Here is a 14,695-nt window from a genome sequence, read left to right on the forward strand (position 1 = left end):
CCCGTGATTCACCTGGGTGTAAACCTCGTTGAAATCAAGGCAGGCTAGTTTCAGAGTAGATGCGGGCAGGATTACACGCTTGGTCTGGGATGAACTCTTGCAGATTTTGCAAAGCCTTTTCAAAGGTGCAACACCAGCCCTTCATCCTCCTCGATGGGTATTTCAAAGGCTAGTAGCCATTGCCGCCGAGTGATGCTTCCAGGGTGAGAGGCAATGTGCTTCTGAATGATACCAGTTCCTGGGGCTTTCCAGTGGGGAGAGCCGCGCAGCTCCTGCTCGTGGGTTTCCCAAGGAGTCGGGCATCTGGCTGGCCACGGTGAGAAGAGGAGGCTGCACTAGGTGGGCCATTGGGCCGATCCATCAGGTTCTTCTGGTGTTCCTGAAGAGCCTCCAGGTCCAGAGGCAGTCTATCTCGATTCCTAGGGGGCTTTTTGGCCACGGTGAGAACAGGAAGCTGGGGCAGATGGGTCCTCACTCTTCTGCCCCGTAGGCAGTATCTCCCAGCTTCATTCCCTGACAGCTTCTCCAGGGATTACTAGGAACCGCTCCCTAGTTGCATGAAAACCTAGAGAACGGCTGGTGGTCCTCTCGAGTCTAGACAGGGCGGAACTAGATGGGCAAATGGTTTGACTCTGCTGAAGGCGGTTTCATCGGTTCCTGGCTAAACCAGCGCTTCATTCAGAAATCAGGAGGACTGGAATCTTACTTCATTTTAATGGGACTAGGCTGTCGTGCAATGCAGCCCCTTTGCATGCAGAAGGTTCAGTCATAAGAACAAATGAAGAACCAGGTGGATGAGGCCAATAGGGCCCATCTAGTGAGGCCTCATGTTCTCACTACGGGCACCTAGAGGCCCTTCATGGAAAACCCGCCCCAGAGCCTCCCTCCTCTTGCGCCTTTGTAAGCATTCCTGCCTCCGACCCTGGGAGCGCATCCTGGCTAGGATGCGTCAATAGCCCTCTCCCGCTCCCTGAATCTGCGCGATCCTCTCTTAAAGCCGCCCAGGCTGGTGGCCCTTGCTGTCTCCTGCGGGAAGGAGTTCCACAAGTTGATCCATGCGCGCTCTCCAGGCCGGGCCACGAAGGAGCTTCCCCGCCCTTGCCACCACCTGCATCCCCGGAGAGGGGCTGCTGCCGCTGCCAGCCGGTGAAGACAGCCCTGCTTTACCCGGGAGTCAGGCTCCTCTCCAAGCAGCTCCTTGTCTTCCTCCCGCCTCTGAACCAGACCTCACAGATGTTCCCCGTTTCATCCTACACGCTCCCCAGGCGGCCTGTCAAATCAAGGCAGGACAAAAATACGTTGAAAGCGAAGCTCTTCTTTTAAAAAAATGTATTAAAAAGTGGGGAATCAAAAGAGAGCCCCCTCCCCGGCTTCTAATGGCTTGTAGCCCTGTCGAAGTCTGCGGGGGAACATCAGCGAGGAGGCGAGAGCAGCGCGCCGAGCGATTCCTGAACAGCCGCGAGCGGCTCCCCGCCTCCCCGTTTCATCCTGGAATAAATTTGAATACATCTCTGCCTCCCGGAATACGCTCGCCACCTGGCGCGGAAAAGAGGGGGCCGGTCTCCCTCGGTGGGAGCGGGCATCGCTTGTCTCAAAAAAGGCCTCCCTCCCTCTGCCACTCGTCCCCGGACCAGAGAGAGAGAGGGCAGGGGCGCCAAAAGAGACGCAAAGCGGGCCTGCTCATCCCCGCTGCCCTGCGGGGTGGGGAGTCGGCAAGCTGCCCCGATTTGGGCAGACTCGTGGCTCCAAAAAGAACTCCCCTCCCAATTATTTACTCCTTCATTTGATTGCATTTCTCCCCTTTCCTCAAGGAGCTCAAAGTGACGCGCATCGTGGCGCTTCCTCTCCCTCCTTTAATCCTCGCAACAACCCTGTGAAGTAGATTAGGCGGAGAGGCCCTTAAGGACACCCATGAGAGCTCCAGGGCCGAGGGGGCGGGGGAGGATTTGAACCCTGGCCTCTCCCCGGCGACCGAGTCCGACACACTGCCCAGGCTGCCCTGGCCGTGACAGAACTGGGAATGATTCCTTTGCGTACGCACTGAAGGATGAATTCATCAAGGCATACATGAGTGAAACAATAGGCTCAGAATGGGGGGGGGGGGTGGAGAGTCTGTGGTTTGTCTTGTGGGTTTTCGTCGATGTATGTTATGGATTGTAGAAGGGACTTTTTTCAGAAAAAAGCCCTTCCTGGGGAGGCAATGAAGGGAGAAGCCCCCTTCTTAACATCCCAACCTGCCGCCCATGAATTTTGCAACTCAAGTACTCAAGCAAAACACACGAAGAGCCCCTTCCATCCTTCCAGTCTTCTTGGAGGTCTCCCTTTCATTCATCTAGTCCTCTGAGGCAGCAACCCCTCCATTTCCACAAAACCCCACAGCCCCATTGAGCGCCTCCCCCCCAAGCCTGGCTTTTGCCCACAAACTTCGGGGCTGATTAAGAGCAGAGGTTGCCAACGTGGCGCCCTTGAGAAGCTCCCAGCAGCCCCCATGAGGAGCGGTCAGGGATGATGCGGATGGGAGTTGAGAGCCCAGCCACACCAGGGGGACCCCAGGCTTTTCCACCCGTGACTTGGACAGGAGCTCGCCTGGGCGCCTTGCCTCCGGCTTTTCCGCCTGTGTTTCCCCTGGTCGCGAGGCCTCCGCCGCCTCTTTCCCTCCCTCCATTAATTCTCTTCTCGTCGCCATCCTTTGCGATGAAATAAAAAGTCATTTGGTCCATTTGTCTTCCAAAGGCCTGATATAAATCCAATATCCTCAGCTCCACGATCCATCCGTCGGAGCCTCTGCTCATCCTTCTATCTCCTCCTTGTTTCCCAATAAGCTTCTCTCCCTCTCTCTCTCTCTCCCCCTCTCTCTCTGCTTTCCCTTTTCTCCTTCAGGGGTCCTCTCTCTCCATCCCTTGCCGGGAGCCCCGCTTTCGCTCCCTCCCTCCTTGCATTAAGGCTCCTTTCTGAAGCATCCCATCACCCCCTCATCCCCATCAGCAGCTATTCATCTTTCAGCCGCTCGCATCTATTTATCTGCCTCCTTCGGATCAGCTCCGCGGCGCACCTTCCCACCTCCCTCTCCCTCGCTCCTGCCCGTCCACGGAGCCCATTCAAGGGTCCCGAGAGCAGGGAAGCAAATTACTCGGCTCTTGGGTAATAAAAGCCGGGCAGGGAAACTTGCCTCTGTACGGAGATGAAATCATTAAGCCTCGCCGGCTTGTAAGATCTGCCGGTGCTCTGCGGAAGAGCCTAGCTGCTGCTGGTCCGCCCAGCCTCCTCTTCTCACAGAGGCCAAATGCCCTTAAGAACCTAGGAATCAAGATAGACTGCTTCTGGACCTGGAGGCTCCATCGGAACAGATGGAGGGCCTTGTTGCTGGATCAGGCCAACCAGATGCCCATTATAGGAAACCTGCAAACAGGATCTGAGCTCAACAATTCCTCTCCCCTCCAGCTGACAAGGCAGAGCCAAGACATCCTGCTAGGAGCCTTTGATAGGCCTTGTTGATGCCCGAAGAAAGGAAAGAGGGTGGTGTAATGTAGGGCTATTTTGTGAAAAAGCAATTAAAAAGGAATGCTTAAAAATATATGCACGTGTGTTTCACTGAAACTGCATTGCAAGATTTGAACAGGTGCATTCTCAGTCACCTGCGCCAACCAGTCCTCCTGTAAGATCTGGTGAATCAAGCTGGTTAGCAATGAATTTCTCTTCCATGGCTGCTGCCACAAGACCACAATGCCAGGACCTGTGGAGAGCATCTGGGAGCCTCCTCCTTCACCACCACCCTAGACTCAGCAGCTGCAAGAATACAGTGGATCCACACCTGGCTCCTTGGATCCAGAGTGCTGAGGTTCAGCCTTGCAACTGGTTGGGAAAGCACTTCGCCCAGGCTGAGGAATCCATTCCAGATCCTGGCCTGAAACTGGATTCCCGAAGGAAAACACCTCCCCCTGCAACTCATTGCATTGGGGCTAGCTTGTCGGACTAGGACTCGGAAGAGACCTGAGTTCGAATCCTCACTCGGCCATGAAGCTCACTGGGTGCAGCCTTGGAGGCCAGTCTCTGGCTATCACCCTCACCTACCTGGCAGGGTTGCTCTGAGGAGGGGAAGAACTATATGCAGCACCTTGAGGTCCTTGGAGGAGGAAAGGTGGGGCTGAAAAGCAATAAATAAGAGAAATGCAACACGCTGCCCTCCGCCCTCCCTGAAATGATCACAGAGGTCTCCAGCTGAACTTTTTTTTTAACATTTAACTTTATATATATAAAAAATTAAATATATATAATATATTGTGTTTAAGACTAAAAATATAGTACATAATATTTTTTTTAAGAATGAGAAAAAAACCATTTTTTTAAAAAAAGGAAAGTCGGTGTAGAGGGAGAGGGACGAGTGAAAAAGATTCACAGATATATGTCTCCAGCAGGGGGGTGGAATTAACACAGAAATGAGCTGGGGGGGGAGACATAGTAACTCCCCCCGCCCACACACACACACATTCTCCCCGTGTACCCAAACGCAGCCTGGCCGGGGGAATCCCATAAGGAACAACCAGTGCTGTCAGCTCTGACCTCAGAGCACATCCCCGCTCAAAGGCTTTGGAGTGATTATTGCTGAATTTCTCGACTGTCTCAAGGGAGGGGGGGGGTCTTGTGCTCTTGGGCAGCAAATGACGCTGAGCCCCGAAACCTCATGAGCTATGGAGATAGCGCACCCCACATTTTGCGGTTCTGCCTACTCAGTGGATAGATCCGGTGCCTGTGTGAAAAGGATCTAGGGGGTCTTAGCAGATCACCAGCTCAACGTGAGTCAACCGTGTGACGCAGCAGCAAAAAAGGCGAATGCAATTTGAGGCTGCATCCACAGTAAGTCTAGTGTCCAGATCTAGGGAAGGAATAGTCCCGTTCTGTTCTGCCTTGGTCAGACCCCACCTGGAGTCCTGTGCCCTGTTCTGGGCACCTCAGTTTAAGGAGGATATGGACAAGCTGGAAGATGGGCACAGGAGGGAGACTGAGAGGATCAGGCTCTGGAAACTCAGCCTTGTGAGGAACGGTTGATGGAGTTGGGTCTGCTTAGCCTGGAGAAGATCAGACTGAGAGGCGATATGAGAGCCCTCTTCCAGTGTCTGGAGGGCTGCCCCATGGAAGGTGGAGAAAGCTTGTTTGCTGGTACTCCAGAGGGCAGGACCACAACCAATGGATTCCAATGACAAGAAAGATGATTCTGACTAAAAATTAGGAATAATTTTCTGACAGTAAGAGCCATTTGCCACCTTGGAAGGTGGTGGCCTCTCCTTCGCTGGAGGATATTAAGCAGAGGTTGTTGGATGGTCCTCAGCTGTGATTCTGGCATTGCAACTCTACAATGATGTGAGTCTATGTCTCTATGATTGAGAGAGAGGGGGACCAGGGTGACTGGAGTCTAAGATCAGGAAGTGAGAGAGGAAGAGGTTTTGGAAGGAGACATTTCCCTTCTGTCCTCAAAGATCTCTCCATTTTTTTGCAATTCATCTAAGCTTCTCCTGGAGCAAAAAAGGGTGTGAATGTGTGTAAATACCCATCACAAACAGACTTCATTCAAAGGGGTGGGTGAGCACCTCACTGTGGCCACATGCAGTATTGCACCAACCGAGCTGCTTCCTCGAAGGGAAGGGAGCTCACGGCTGACGGGTCAGGCAGCTCCTTTTCCTTACAAAAAAGAGAGGAGAAAATACATTGAAAATACCACTTGAAAAAGCAGCCTAAGGGACCTTGTAAATCAAATATGTTGCCTGATGAGAGACCCGCCGAGGAGGAAAAAGCGATAATGACAAATCCAAGAGCAGGAATCGAACCTTGGCAGGTGAAGGGTGCCTGAACGCCCACTGCCTCCTTCTGCTCTCTGACCAGGCAGAGTTGCAGTTGCTGGAGGCAACCACAAGATGGTGCTCTGTGTGGGCACATTCTTATGCCCAGGGGCTTCAAGGTCACGTGCAGAGGGCACCCGCTGCCAAAACCCCCCTGTTTTCAGCTTGCAGCTGGAAATGTAGCATGCAAAGGTGGGGGTAAGTGAGAATCTCACTTTGTAGGTCCGCTGGGAGTCCAGTTGTGCATCTCTTAGCCCCGTTTGCTCACCTGAGAGTTGAAGCATGCCCAGAAGGGGGGAGGGGAGAGCAAAAAGGGAGGATAAAATTGTGGGGCATTTGGAACACGCAAGAAGCCAAAGCTCTTTGCTTCCTGCAAAACTGCTGGATGGAGAAGCCCCCCATCTGGACCTTTGGGTCTACCACCCCCTGCCTCCCCCACCCCAGACTCCGCTGGTGGAGACTCTGCTCAGTGCTTTAGGTCTGCCTCCCCAATGTGGGGCCCACCGGACGCCATGGGACTCCAACTCCCATCAGCCCCAGCGCCACACGGCCGTACCATCTCGGGGCTGGCAGGGGTGTCGTCCCAAAGGATGCCTAAGGCTGTTCTTAGTGGCCAAATCAAGCTCAGAGTTTTTAAGGCACAAAAATTTAAAAAGTGGGGGAGCGGGTTTCCTTGAAGAGGAGAAGAAGATGGAAGAGAAGGGGGAGGGAAGACGCACAAATGTCAAAAATAAACGGCATTAAGAGAGAAATAAGTTTAACCCAACCGTCTGCGTTGGAAGTGCAGAGGATTGGCGGTCAAGGGATGGGAGGAAGAAGCAAAGGGTGGGAGGCAGGTGGATCCTTTGGGTGGCAAGGAGTGGCAAAGAAAGGGGAGACACAGCCCCCCTTTTGGAATGCACAAAGTAGGGAGACGGCGATGGGAGTGGGGAGACGTCTGCTGGACACAGGAAAGGGTTCCCTGGGATGGACGCTCCTTCCTTGGAGGTGTTTAAGCAGAGGTCGGGGGCCCCATCAGGGAGGCCTGAGCAGGGATTCCCGGAATGCAGGGGGTTGGACTAGATGACCCTCGCGGTCCCTTCCAGCCTGGCAATTTCCAGCCGGGACACTTGAGCTGCCCCATCTCTCGGCGCGCCTCTCCCTCCACCCCACAGTTTAAAAGCCCTCCAACCACCCACAGCCAGAGAATCTGTTTCCCCCCTTAAAAGTGCAAGGGGGAAAGAGTGTGGCTGGCAAGGAGGGGAGACTGGCAGGGAGCAGGAGCAGGGGGTGGTCGAGGGGGGGCAGTCCCTAAAAGAGCCCCCTCCTCCAGGGAACGATTCAGGGATGTGTCCTGCCCTCGTAGGGGCGAGGTGGGAAGAGAGACTCCCAGCATTGGGTCTCCACCCTCCGTGGACTTCAGCTTCCTGAGAGTCTTGGCTGGTGTTCTGATTTTTCTGCCTAAACCTCTTAAGCTGCTGGTCCTCATGGCCAGGAAATGAGCCTGGAGAGAATGGAAGCCAGATGGGAGGGGGTGCTTGAGCAAGACAGCCAGAGGTCACAGGGACGGGACCCAGGAGAGCTCCTGGGCCTTTTCCCTCGGGTGGGTGCTCCCATAAGAGCCCCCAGCACCCATCCCCTCCAACAGTGGGGCGAGGAGGGATAAAGTCTTGGAAGGAGGTGAGACGAGGCATCAGAATGGAGCTCAGCCCATTCTCTCCTCCAGGCCCTCTGAATCTGGTGGTGAGGGTGAAGAGGCAGAGGACCCCAGGCAGGATCCTTTGGCGTACCAAATCGACTCCCTCATGGCAGCGGGGTGGACTAGATGATCCTTGGGGGGCCCTTTCAACCTTACAATTCTGCGAGTCTATGAAATTCTGCAAGGAGCTGGGTCACGGCCTCAAGGCGGGCGGGACGAGGCTCTCTTGATGTTTTCGGGTGGGTGAAACATTAGCCCCAGACCTCGATCAGCTCGCACCCCAAGGGACGTGGGGCTCCATTGCTGTGGGGAGATGTGAAAGCATGTGCCACCAGGGAGGCCCATTTGCATGCCTCTCTGTGACCAAGAAGGGTGTTTCCACCTGCTCTGACAGAGGAGGAGTCGTTGCACCAAGCGCAGAACAGAAGAAGGGGTGGGGACCCCATTTGCTAATCAAGTCGCTAGTCCACATGACGTAGAAATCAGCCTCTCTCTGTCTTGCACTCATTAGGATGAGAACCCCCCTCCGACTGCAACGCCTCGCTCCCCGCGTACCCCCAGATCCTTGTTTGGGGCCAAGCCAAACACCAGCACAGCCACACTGCCCCCCGCCCCCCCCCGCTGGTTTGGTCATTTCCAACCTTCCACCTCCTTGCAGGTGTCCACCGCGAGACTAAGGGGCTGCCTTAGGCAGAGAGGAGGGCCCAGTCTCACAAGATGCCCCCCTTTTCGCTCGACACCCTTGCAGCCCCCCATGAATCGGAAAAGCCCCCCCCCATCAAAGCAGTGTTTCATGCGAGGAGGAAGAAAAATATTTCTGAGAAACGGCGGAAGGAAGCTCGGGGATTTTGAAAGACGGACCCCCGGGTATCGCCCTCGTCCGAGGTTGAGGGGAGGTCTGCGAGTCCAGCCTGCAGGGGGGGGCGAAGGGGGCCGGGTTTCAGGGGGCGGGGAAGAGCCCCTGAATATCAGGGGGAGTCGTGAGGTACCTTCCGCCTGCCCTCCCCAGTCCTGGCCGCTTTCAGACATGAGTCTGCATCCGCTGCTGGAATCGATGCCCGTAGTCCGGGGAGGTGTAGGAGAAGCGGGTGGCCGTGGTGTATTTGCCCAGGGGGTCGTAGGTGTCATAGGGGGCTCGGTCCAGGGCGGGCGGAGGGGGCTGGGTGTAGCCCAGGCGGTAGGTGGCGTAGCCAGCGCTGGGAGGGAAGGCCCCGTGGCCCCCGTAGTTCTCGTAGGAGAGCTGGCTGGCCGTCTCGGCCGTGGAGGCGCCCGCAGCAGGGCCCGGGACGGGCTCAGCGCTGTACTCCGAGGCCGGTCCCCGGCTGTAGGTGCTGAGCTGGGCGTAGCCACTGGAGTGGGAGAGGCAGGATGAGGGCCGCGCCTCGTAGCGGGAAGGGCCGGGGTTGCGGTAGTCGCCGTAGAGCACCGTGCGCGAAGACGGGCGGTCCTCGTGGGCGCGGACGTTGTAGTAGCCGTTAGTCGGGTCCTGGAAAAGAAAGAGGGGAGAGCAGGGGGAGTCAAGCCAAGGAACCGACTGGGAGACAGCGCTGTGCAGTGGTTGGAGGGCGTCGTGGTTGGCACGTGACTGAAATCCCTAGTTGGGCACCCACCTCCCCACTCCCTCTTTATTTTATTTTATTTTATTTTATTGATTTTACTGTTTAGTTTACATTCACACAAATAATATAATCAAAACATAAAGAATCCTACAAATTCTCAGATTTTATTCTTCCCCTCCATCCACTAATAGCCCTTTTTCACTGCATATCTTAACGTTCTCTACTTATCTATAAAATATTTATATTTCTCCCATATACCATAGACTGATTTCCTTACCGAGTGGGTTAAAAATCCTTTATGGACTTTTACCTTTTCATACCACAGATATGCATGCTAACCCAATCTGTTATCATAGAATCATAGAATCACAGAATCATAGAGTTGGAAGAGACCACAAGGGCCATCGAGTCCAACCCCCTGCCAAGCAGGAAACACCATCAGAGCACTCCTGACATATGGTTGTCAAGCCTCTGCTTAAAGACCTCCAAAGAAGGAGACTCCACCACACTCCTTGGCAGCAAATTCCACTGTCGAACAGCTCTTACTGTCAGGAAGTTCTTCCTAATGTTTAGGTGGAATCTTCTTTCTTGTAGTTTGGATCCATTGCTCCGTGTCCGCTTCTCTGGAGCAGCAGAAAACAACCTTTCTCCCTCCTCTATGTGACATCCTTTGATATATTTGAACATGGCTATCATATCACCCCTTAACCTCCTCTTCTCCAGGCTAAACATGCCCAGCTCCCTTAGCCGTTCCTCATAAGGCATCGTTATGAGCTTCATAACGATGACCTTCATAACAATGATCATGACCTTCCAAATCTAAAACACCCATATTTTCTAATGTTATCCATTTCCAAAGCCAGCAGAGGCAGGAAGCCTCATAATATGCCCTCAAATCTCAATTCTGTTCCCTCTTTTAACCTCTCTTGCGCAGGGATGGTCACCGACCTGGATGGCTTCAGAAGAAGATCATAGAATTGCAGAGCTGGAAGGGACCCTGAGGATCATCTAGTCCAACCCCCTGCAGGGCAGGAATAGGCAGCAGTCCCATGCAGGGATCGAATCTGCAACCTTGGCATTGTCATTGCCAGGCTCTAACCAACAGCGCTATCCAGCTGATGAGATAAATTCATGGAGGAGGAGAGGGCTAATCATGGCTGCTGGCCACCTGAATGACGCCAGTTGGTGGAAACCGCAGGAGAGGAGAGGGCTTCCCATTGGGGGCATCTGGCTGGTCACTGTGTGGGCAGGAGGCTGGACTAGATGGGCTCACTTTGGCTCTTCTTACAGCCTGTTCCTACGCAACTGCTTCTCGATTCTCTGTCTCCCAGGCTCGTCTTACCTTCAGCTCATATTCTTCCCGAGTATCGATGGTGTCGCAGCGCAGGTCTTGCTTGAGATCCACGTCATCTTTGAACGGCTGGGGTGACGGAAAGAGAACGTCAGGGACCTTGGTGGGCAGGTGGATGGAGGACTCTCTCCGTCCCTCCTAGCCACAAACCAGCCTTTCCTTCCGCCCCCTGGAGCTCACACCCCACCCCCTCCTACGAGCTTTCGAGGCAACAGCCCACAGACGGGAAAGGGCACCTCACCGAGTAGATGGCTTTCATGATGCGTGTTGCCGTGGAGACGCTGGCCGTGTCCCCCTCGCGGTCCGTGTGCAGCGTCAGAGGCTCCCGGTTGACCGTCTCCACCTTGATGTCCAGCTTGCGCAACGTCACGTCCTTGCGGCCTGGGTGGGGGAGAGCTCAATTAGATGCTGTGGGTTTTTAATATATATATAGTTTTTATTAAATTTTTCTAATTTACATTTCAAGATATTCATTTAGACGACCTTAAATCAATGACTTCCTGTCTTCTCTTTCCGTGGTTTACACGTGGTTTACACTGTTGAATTTATCTTAATGTGTTTTTAAATGTACACAATTTTCACCCAAATAATCAGTAAACATTTCCCAGTCTTCTTTAAATGTATGTTCTTCTTGTTCTCTTAATCTATATGTTAAATCTGCAAGCTGTGCATATTCCATCAGTTTCAGTTGCCACTCTACTTTGGTTGGGACCTCGCTCGTTTTCCATTTTTGGGCTAGCAAACACGGGCTGCAGTAGTGGCATACATAAATAATTATAGCTGCCATTATTTTAAGGCCTGTTGCAATTCTTTTCAGGGTAAAGGTGGGGGATATCTGTTAGAATTCCTGCTCGGTGACTGCAGTCATGGGATTGTTGTCTTTCACATGACGGTATACGGTATATGTGGGAAGTGACGGAGACAGGATGTTTGTGTTCCTCTGTTCCATGAATTGGGACTATTGTCCTTTGTTCTTTCTCTTTGCTGTCTGATGCTAGAGAGAGAGGGAGCCATCTTGCAGTGCTCTTTGTGTGTTTATATGTAAATAAAGTAGATTAGCCAAAATGCTGAGTTGCTGAGGTCTGTTACACAACTGCGCAAACTCTGCGGATCCCTAAGTGTGCCAATGTCGGTTGGCATCGGTTGCTGTGATGTTCGGGCTGAAGAAAGATTTTGAAGCTCCCGAACGATCGACCAGGAGGGAGGGAACATGCCAGTCGGGCATGTGTCTCTAATAATAATAAATAATAATAATAATATTTTTTATTTATACCCTGCCCTCCCCAGCCAAGGCCGGGCTCAGGGCGGCTAACAACCAATAATAAAAACAAGTTGAATGAATACAGGGTCCTACTCGAGTGTAGGCTGAGCTCCTGACAATATCTGCGCCCACCACCAGATCATAGAATCGTAGAACTGCAAGCCCCTGCAATGCAGGAATTGCAGCTGCTGGTTGTGACCTATAAAGCCCTTTACAGCTTAGGCCCAGTCTGCGTTCAGACCGTATCCTCCCATATAAACCTGCCCAGGCTCTGAGATCTTCAGGGGGGCCCATTTCTCGGTCCGGCCACCCTCCCGGGCCTGCTTGGCGGGGACGCAGGAGAGGCAGGGCCTTCTCGGTGGTGGCTGCTCCCAGACACCTGTGGAACTCCCTCCCCAGTGAATTTGCCCCGGCACTCCTGGTTCCTGCTGCTGTCTCTCCACCTGCCAGTGCGTCCCACTCACTTCCTTTGCGCCGTCTGTACAGGAAGCAGGCCAGGGCCACGAAGCAGAAGATGACCAGGATGCCAGCTCCGATGGTGGCACCAGCGATGATGCCCACGGGCAGAACTTCTGCAAAGGGACAGAGGCAGGAGGGTGGGGAAAGGTCTCTCTCTTTCTCCCCCATCTTCAAGCACAGGGGCTCAAAGATCTGCCCCCCAACTCCTCCTTCATTTTAATTGAACTTGAAGAACACAGGAAGGGCCTGCAGGATCAGGCCAAAGGGGGTCCATCTCGTCCAGCCTCCCTGTTCTCACGGTGACCAGCTAGATGCCTGCGGGAATTGAAGCTCAAGAGCAGGAACTCTGCATTTTCCAGCCACTGGCATTCAGAAGACTGTGGGGCCAGAGTGGGGCCCTTGTGGCCAGGAGCCCCGGACAGCCGTCTGCTGCATGAATTTGTCCAACTCCCTTTTAAAGGTGGTTCTGTCGAGGGCAGGAAACTTTAGGGCTGCCACACGTCCTGAATTTCCCAGACATGACTGGGATTTCAAAGGCGGAATTGACGTCCGGAGGAAATTCCCAAAAGGGGACGCTTTGGCCTGGACGTTAGACAAGTCAATCGAAAAACCGCAGGTTTTTTTTGGCGTCTTTGTAAAAAACAACACCAGGACAATTTTGGGGTCTCCTGGTTTTTACTCTGGGAAATATGGCAGCCCTAGAACTTGGGTGCTTCACTTCTAAAAAATTTAGCAGGGACAATTAGAATAAGATCTTTATTTGAGTCTTGATATAAACCTCCAGAATGTATTTTGTATAGTGACGTTTTTACCTCTGTCTTCGGTACATTTTATTTTATTGCTATGGTCAGTGGCTGATGCAAAGAAAGATTCTTCTTCTTCATTTCTCCCTCTCGCTTGAAGAGGACATGCTGCCCGGACAGAGCCGGCCTGCCCACGTGTTGCTGCTGTTGTGATTTACCTGCCTTTTACTGGCACATTACGGGGGTCTCGCAATCCCTGTCCTGCACTGGCAAGGACTCCCTCTTTCCGTGTGCCAGCACCCACCCTGTGGAACTCCCCGCCTCTTGACAGCAGGCAGCTGCCTTCAACAGTGCTCATCGGGGCAACTTCTGAAAGCATTTCTGCTTAGGCCAGAATTGTGCATACGTGTTTTTAGTTGACTAACGATTCTGCCCCCCTGACCTTTCTCCTCCAGCTGAATGATGGCCGTCCGAGACCCGAAGCCGTTCCAGGCCGTGCAGTTGTAGTGGGTCTGGAAGTCGCTCTCCATCACGTTGTTGATGGTCAAGGTGGAGAGAACGCCGTTCCCGGTGTTGCTCCTCTCCACGGTGTAGCGCTCCAGGGTGCCCGCCTCCAAAAACTTCTCCTTCCAGCTCCAAGCCTTAGAGAATCATAGGATGGCAGGGTTGGAAGGGGCCCCCAGGGGTCATCCAGCCCAACCCCTTGCCATGCAGGGCTCTTTTGCCCAATGGGGGGCTCAAACCCACAACCCCGAGACCCAGAGCCTCCAGCTCTGCCCACTGAGCTCTCCATTTTGCCTACTGCACTGATCCGCCCAACTGCCAAGGAGGGACTCACCATCCGGTCAGGGAGAGGCGTGCTTCCGATGAGGCATTCCACCTTGCCCTGGTCCCCACGCACGGCGTATTGGACCGACTCGCTGGAGATGATGGGGGGACCTAGAGAAAAATGGGAGGAAGAAGACGTTTGCGGGCAGAAAAGCTTTGGCCTTTAGTCGGGGGAGAGAAAGTCAGCAAGCAGCTGAATGAAAGCAACACTTCCTCTGCCCCCACCCCTTTTGAGTTGTTGTGGCCCCCAGCTCCCATGAAGGGCCAAGCTGGCAGAGGCTGATGATGGGAGAAGTTAGTCCCCAAAGTGTCTGTTGCGGAAGAGCACTTGAACCTTTTCGTCTAGAGAGAAGGCCAGGAAGGAGAGAGATGGCGGAGGTTCATAGGACCCACGGGCATCTGGCAAGGGGAATGTCAGACAAAAGGAAGGACTTCCTCACGCAGCACAGAGTTAAACTGTGGAACTCCCTGCCACAGGAGGCAGCCATGGCCACCAACCTGGATGGCTTCAAAGGAGGATAAGATAAATTCATGGAGGAGGAGAGGGTTATGGAGGGCGACTGGCCAGAGCGGCTGTGTGCTCCCTCTGCTGCTGGAAGGCCTCTGAGTAACAGCAGCTGCTGAGAATCACAAGTGGGAAGAATTGCTGCTCTTGGGTTCGGGTCCTCCTGGTCCCCCATCTTGTTCCTACAGTGGCCCACCAGATGCCTCAGGGGGAAACCCAAAGGCAGGATTCGAACACAGAGCCTCCTCCCCGTCTGTGGTTTCCAGGAACGAGCGTTCAGAAGCATTGCGGCCTCCGACTGTGGAGGCCAAGCCAAGCCGTCGTGGCTGCCATCCCCGATAGCCCTCTCCTCCTCCATGAATTTGCCTAATCCTCTTTTAAAGCCATCTAAGCTGGTGGTCACCCTGGCCTCCTGTGGCAGGGAGTTCCCTAGATGATGCACTGAATAAGGAAGCAGCTTCCCCACAGGGCTCCACC

The 14,695-nt window shown here is 53.7% G+C and overlaps 1 protein-coding gene across 1 annotated transcript in view; it reads right to left on the reverse strand.

Moving 5' to 3' along the window:
* Window positions 1-4,233: 4,233 nt before the first annotated feature.
* Window positions 4,234-14,695, reverse strand: part of KIRREL1 (kirre like nephrin family adhesion molecule 1) — a 105,150-nt gene continuing 94,688 nt past the window's right edge. Inside the window, exons 10-15 of the mRNA XM_080986012.1 lie at window positions 13,724-13,824; window positions 13,328-13,526; window positions 12,148-12,255; window positions 10,664-10,803; window positions 10,414-10,491; window positions 4,234-8,998 (exon numbers count right to left, since the gene is read on the reverse strand). Of these exons, the coding sequence (XP_080842138.1) occupies window positions 8,534-8,998; window positions 10,414-10,491; window positions 10,664-10,803; window positions 12,148-12,255; window positions 13,328-13,526; window positions 13,724-13,824 (1,091 nt within the window). The 3' untranslated portion in view covers window positions 4,234-8,533. The remainder of the gene's footprint in view (window positions 8,999-10,413; window positions 10,492-10,663; window positions 10,804-12,147; window positions 12,256-13,327; window positions 13,527-13,723; window positions 13,825-14,695) is intronic.

This window comes from Podarcis pityusensis (genome assembly GCF_964106645.2).
Source record: "Podarcis pityusensis genome assembly, chromosome: 16".
Classification (NCBI taxonomy): domain Eukaryota; kingdom Metazoa; phylum Chordata; class Lepidosauria; order Squamata; family Lacertidae; genus Podarcis; species Podarcis pityusensis.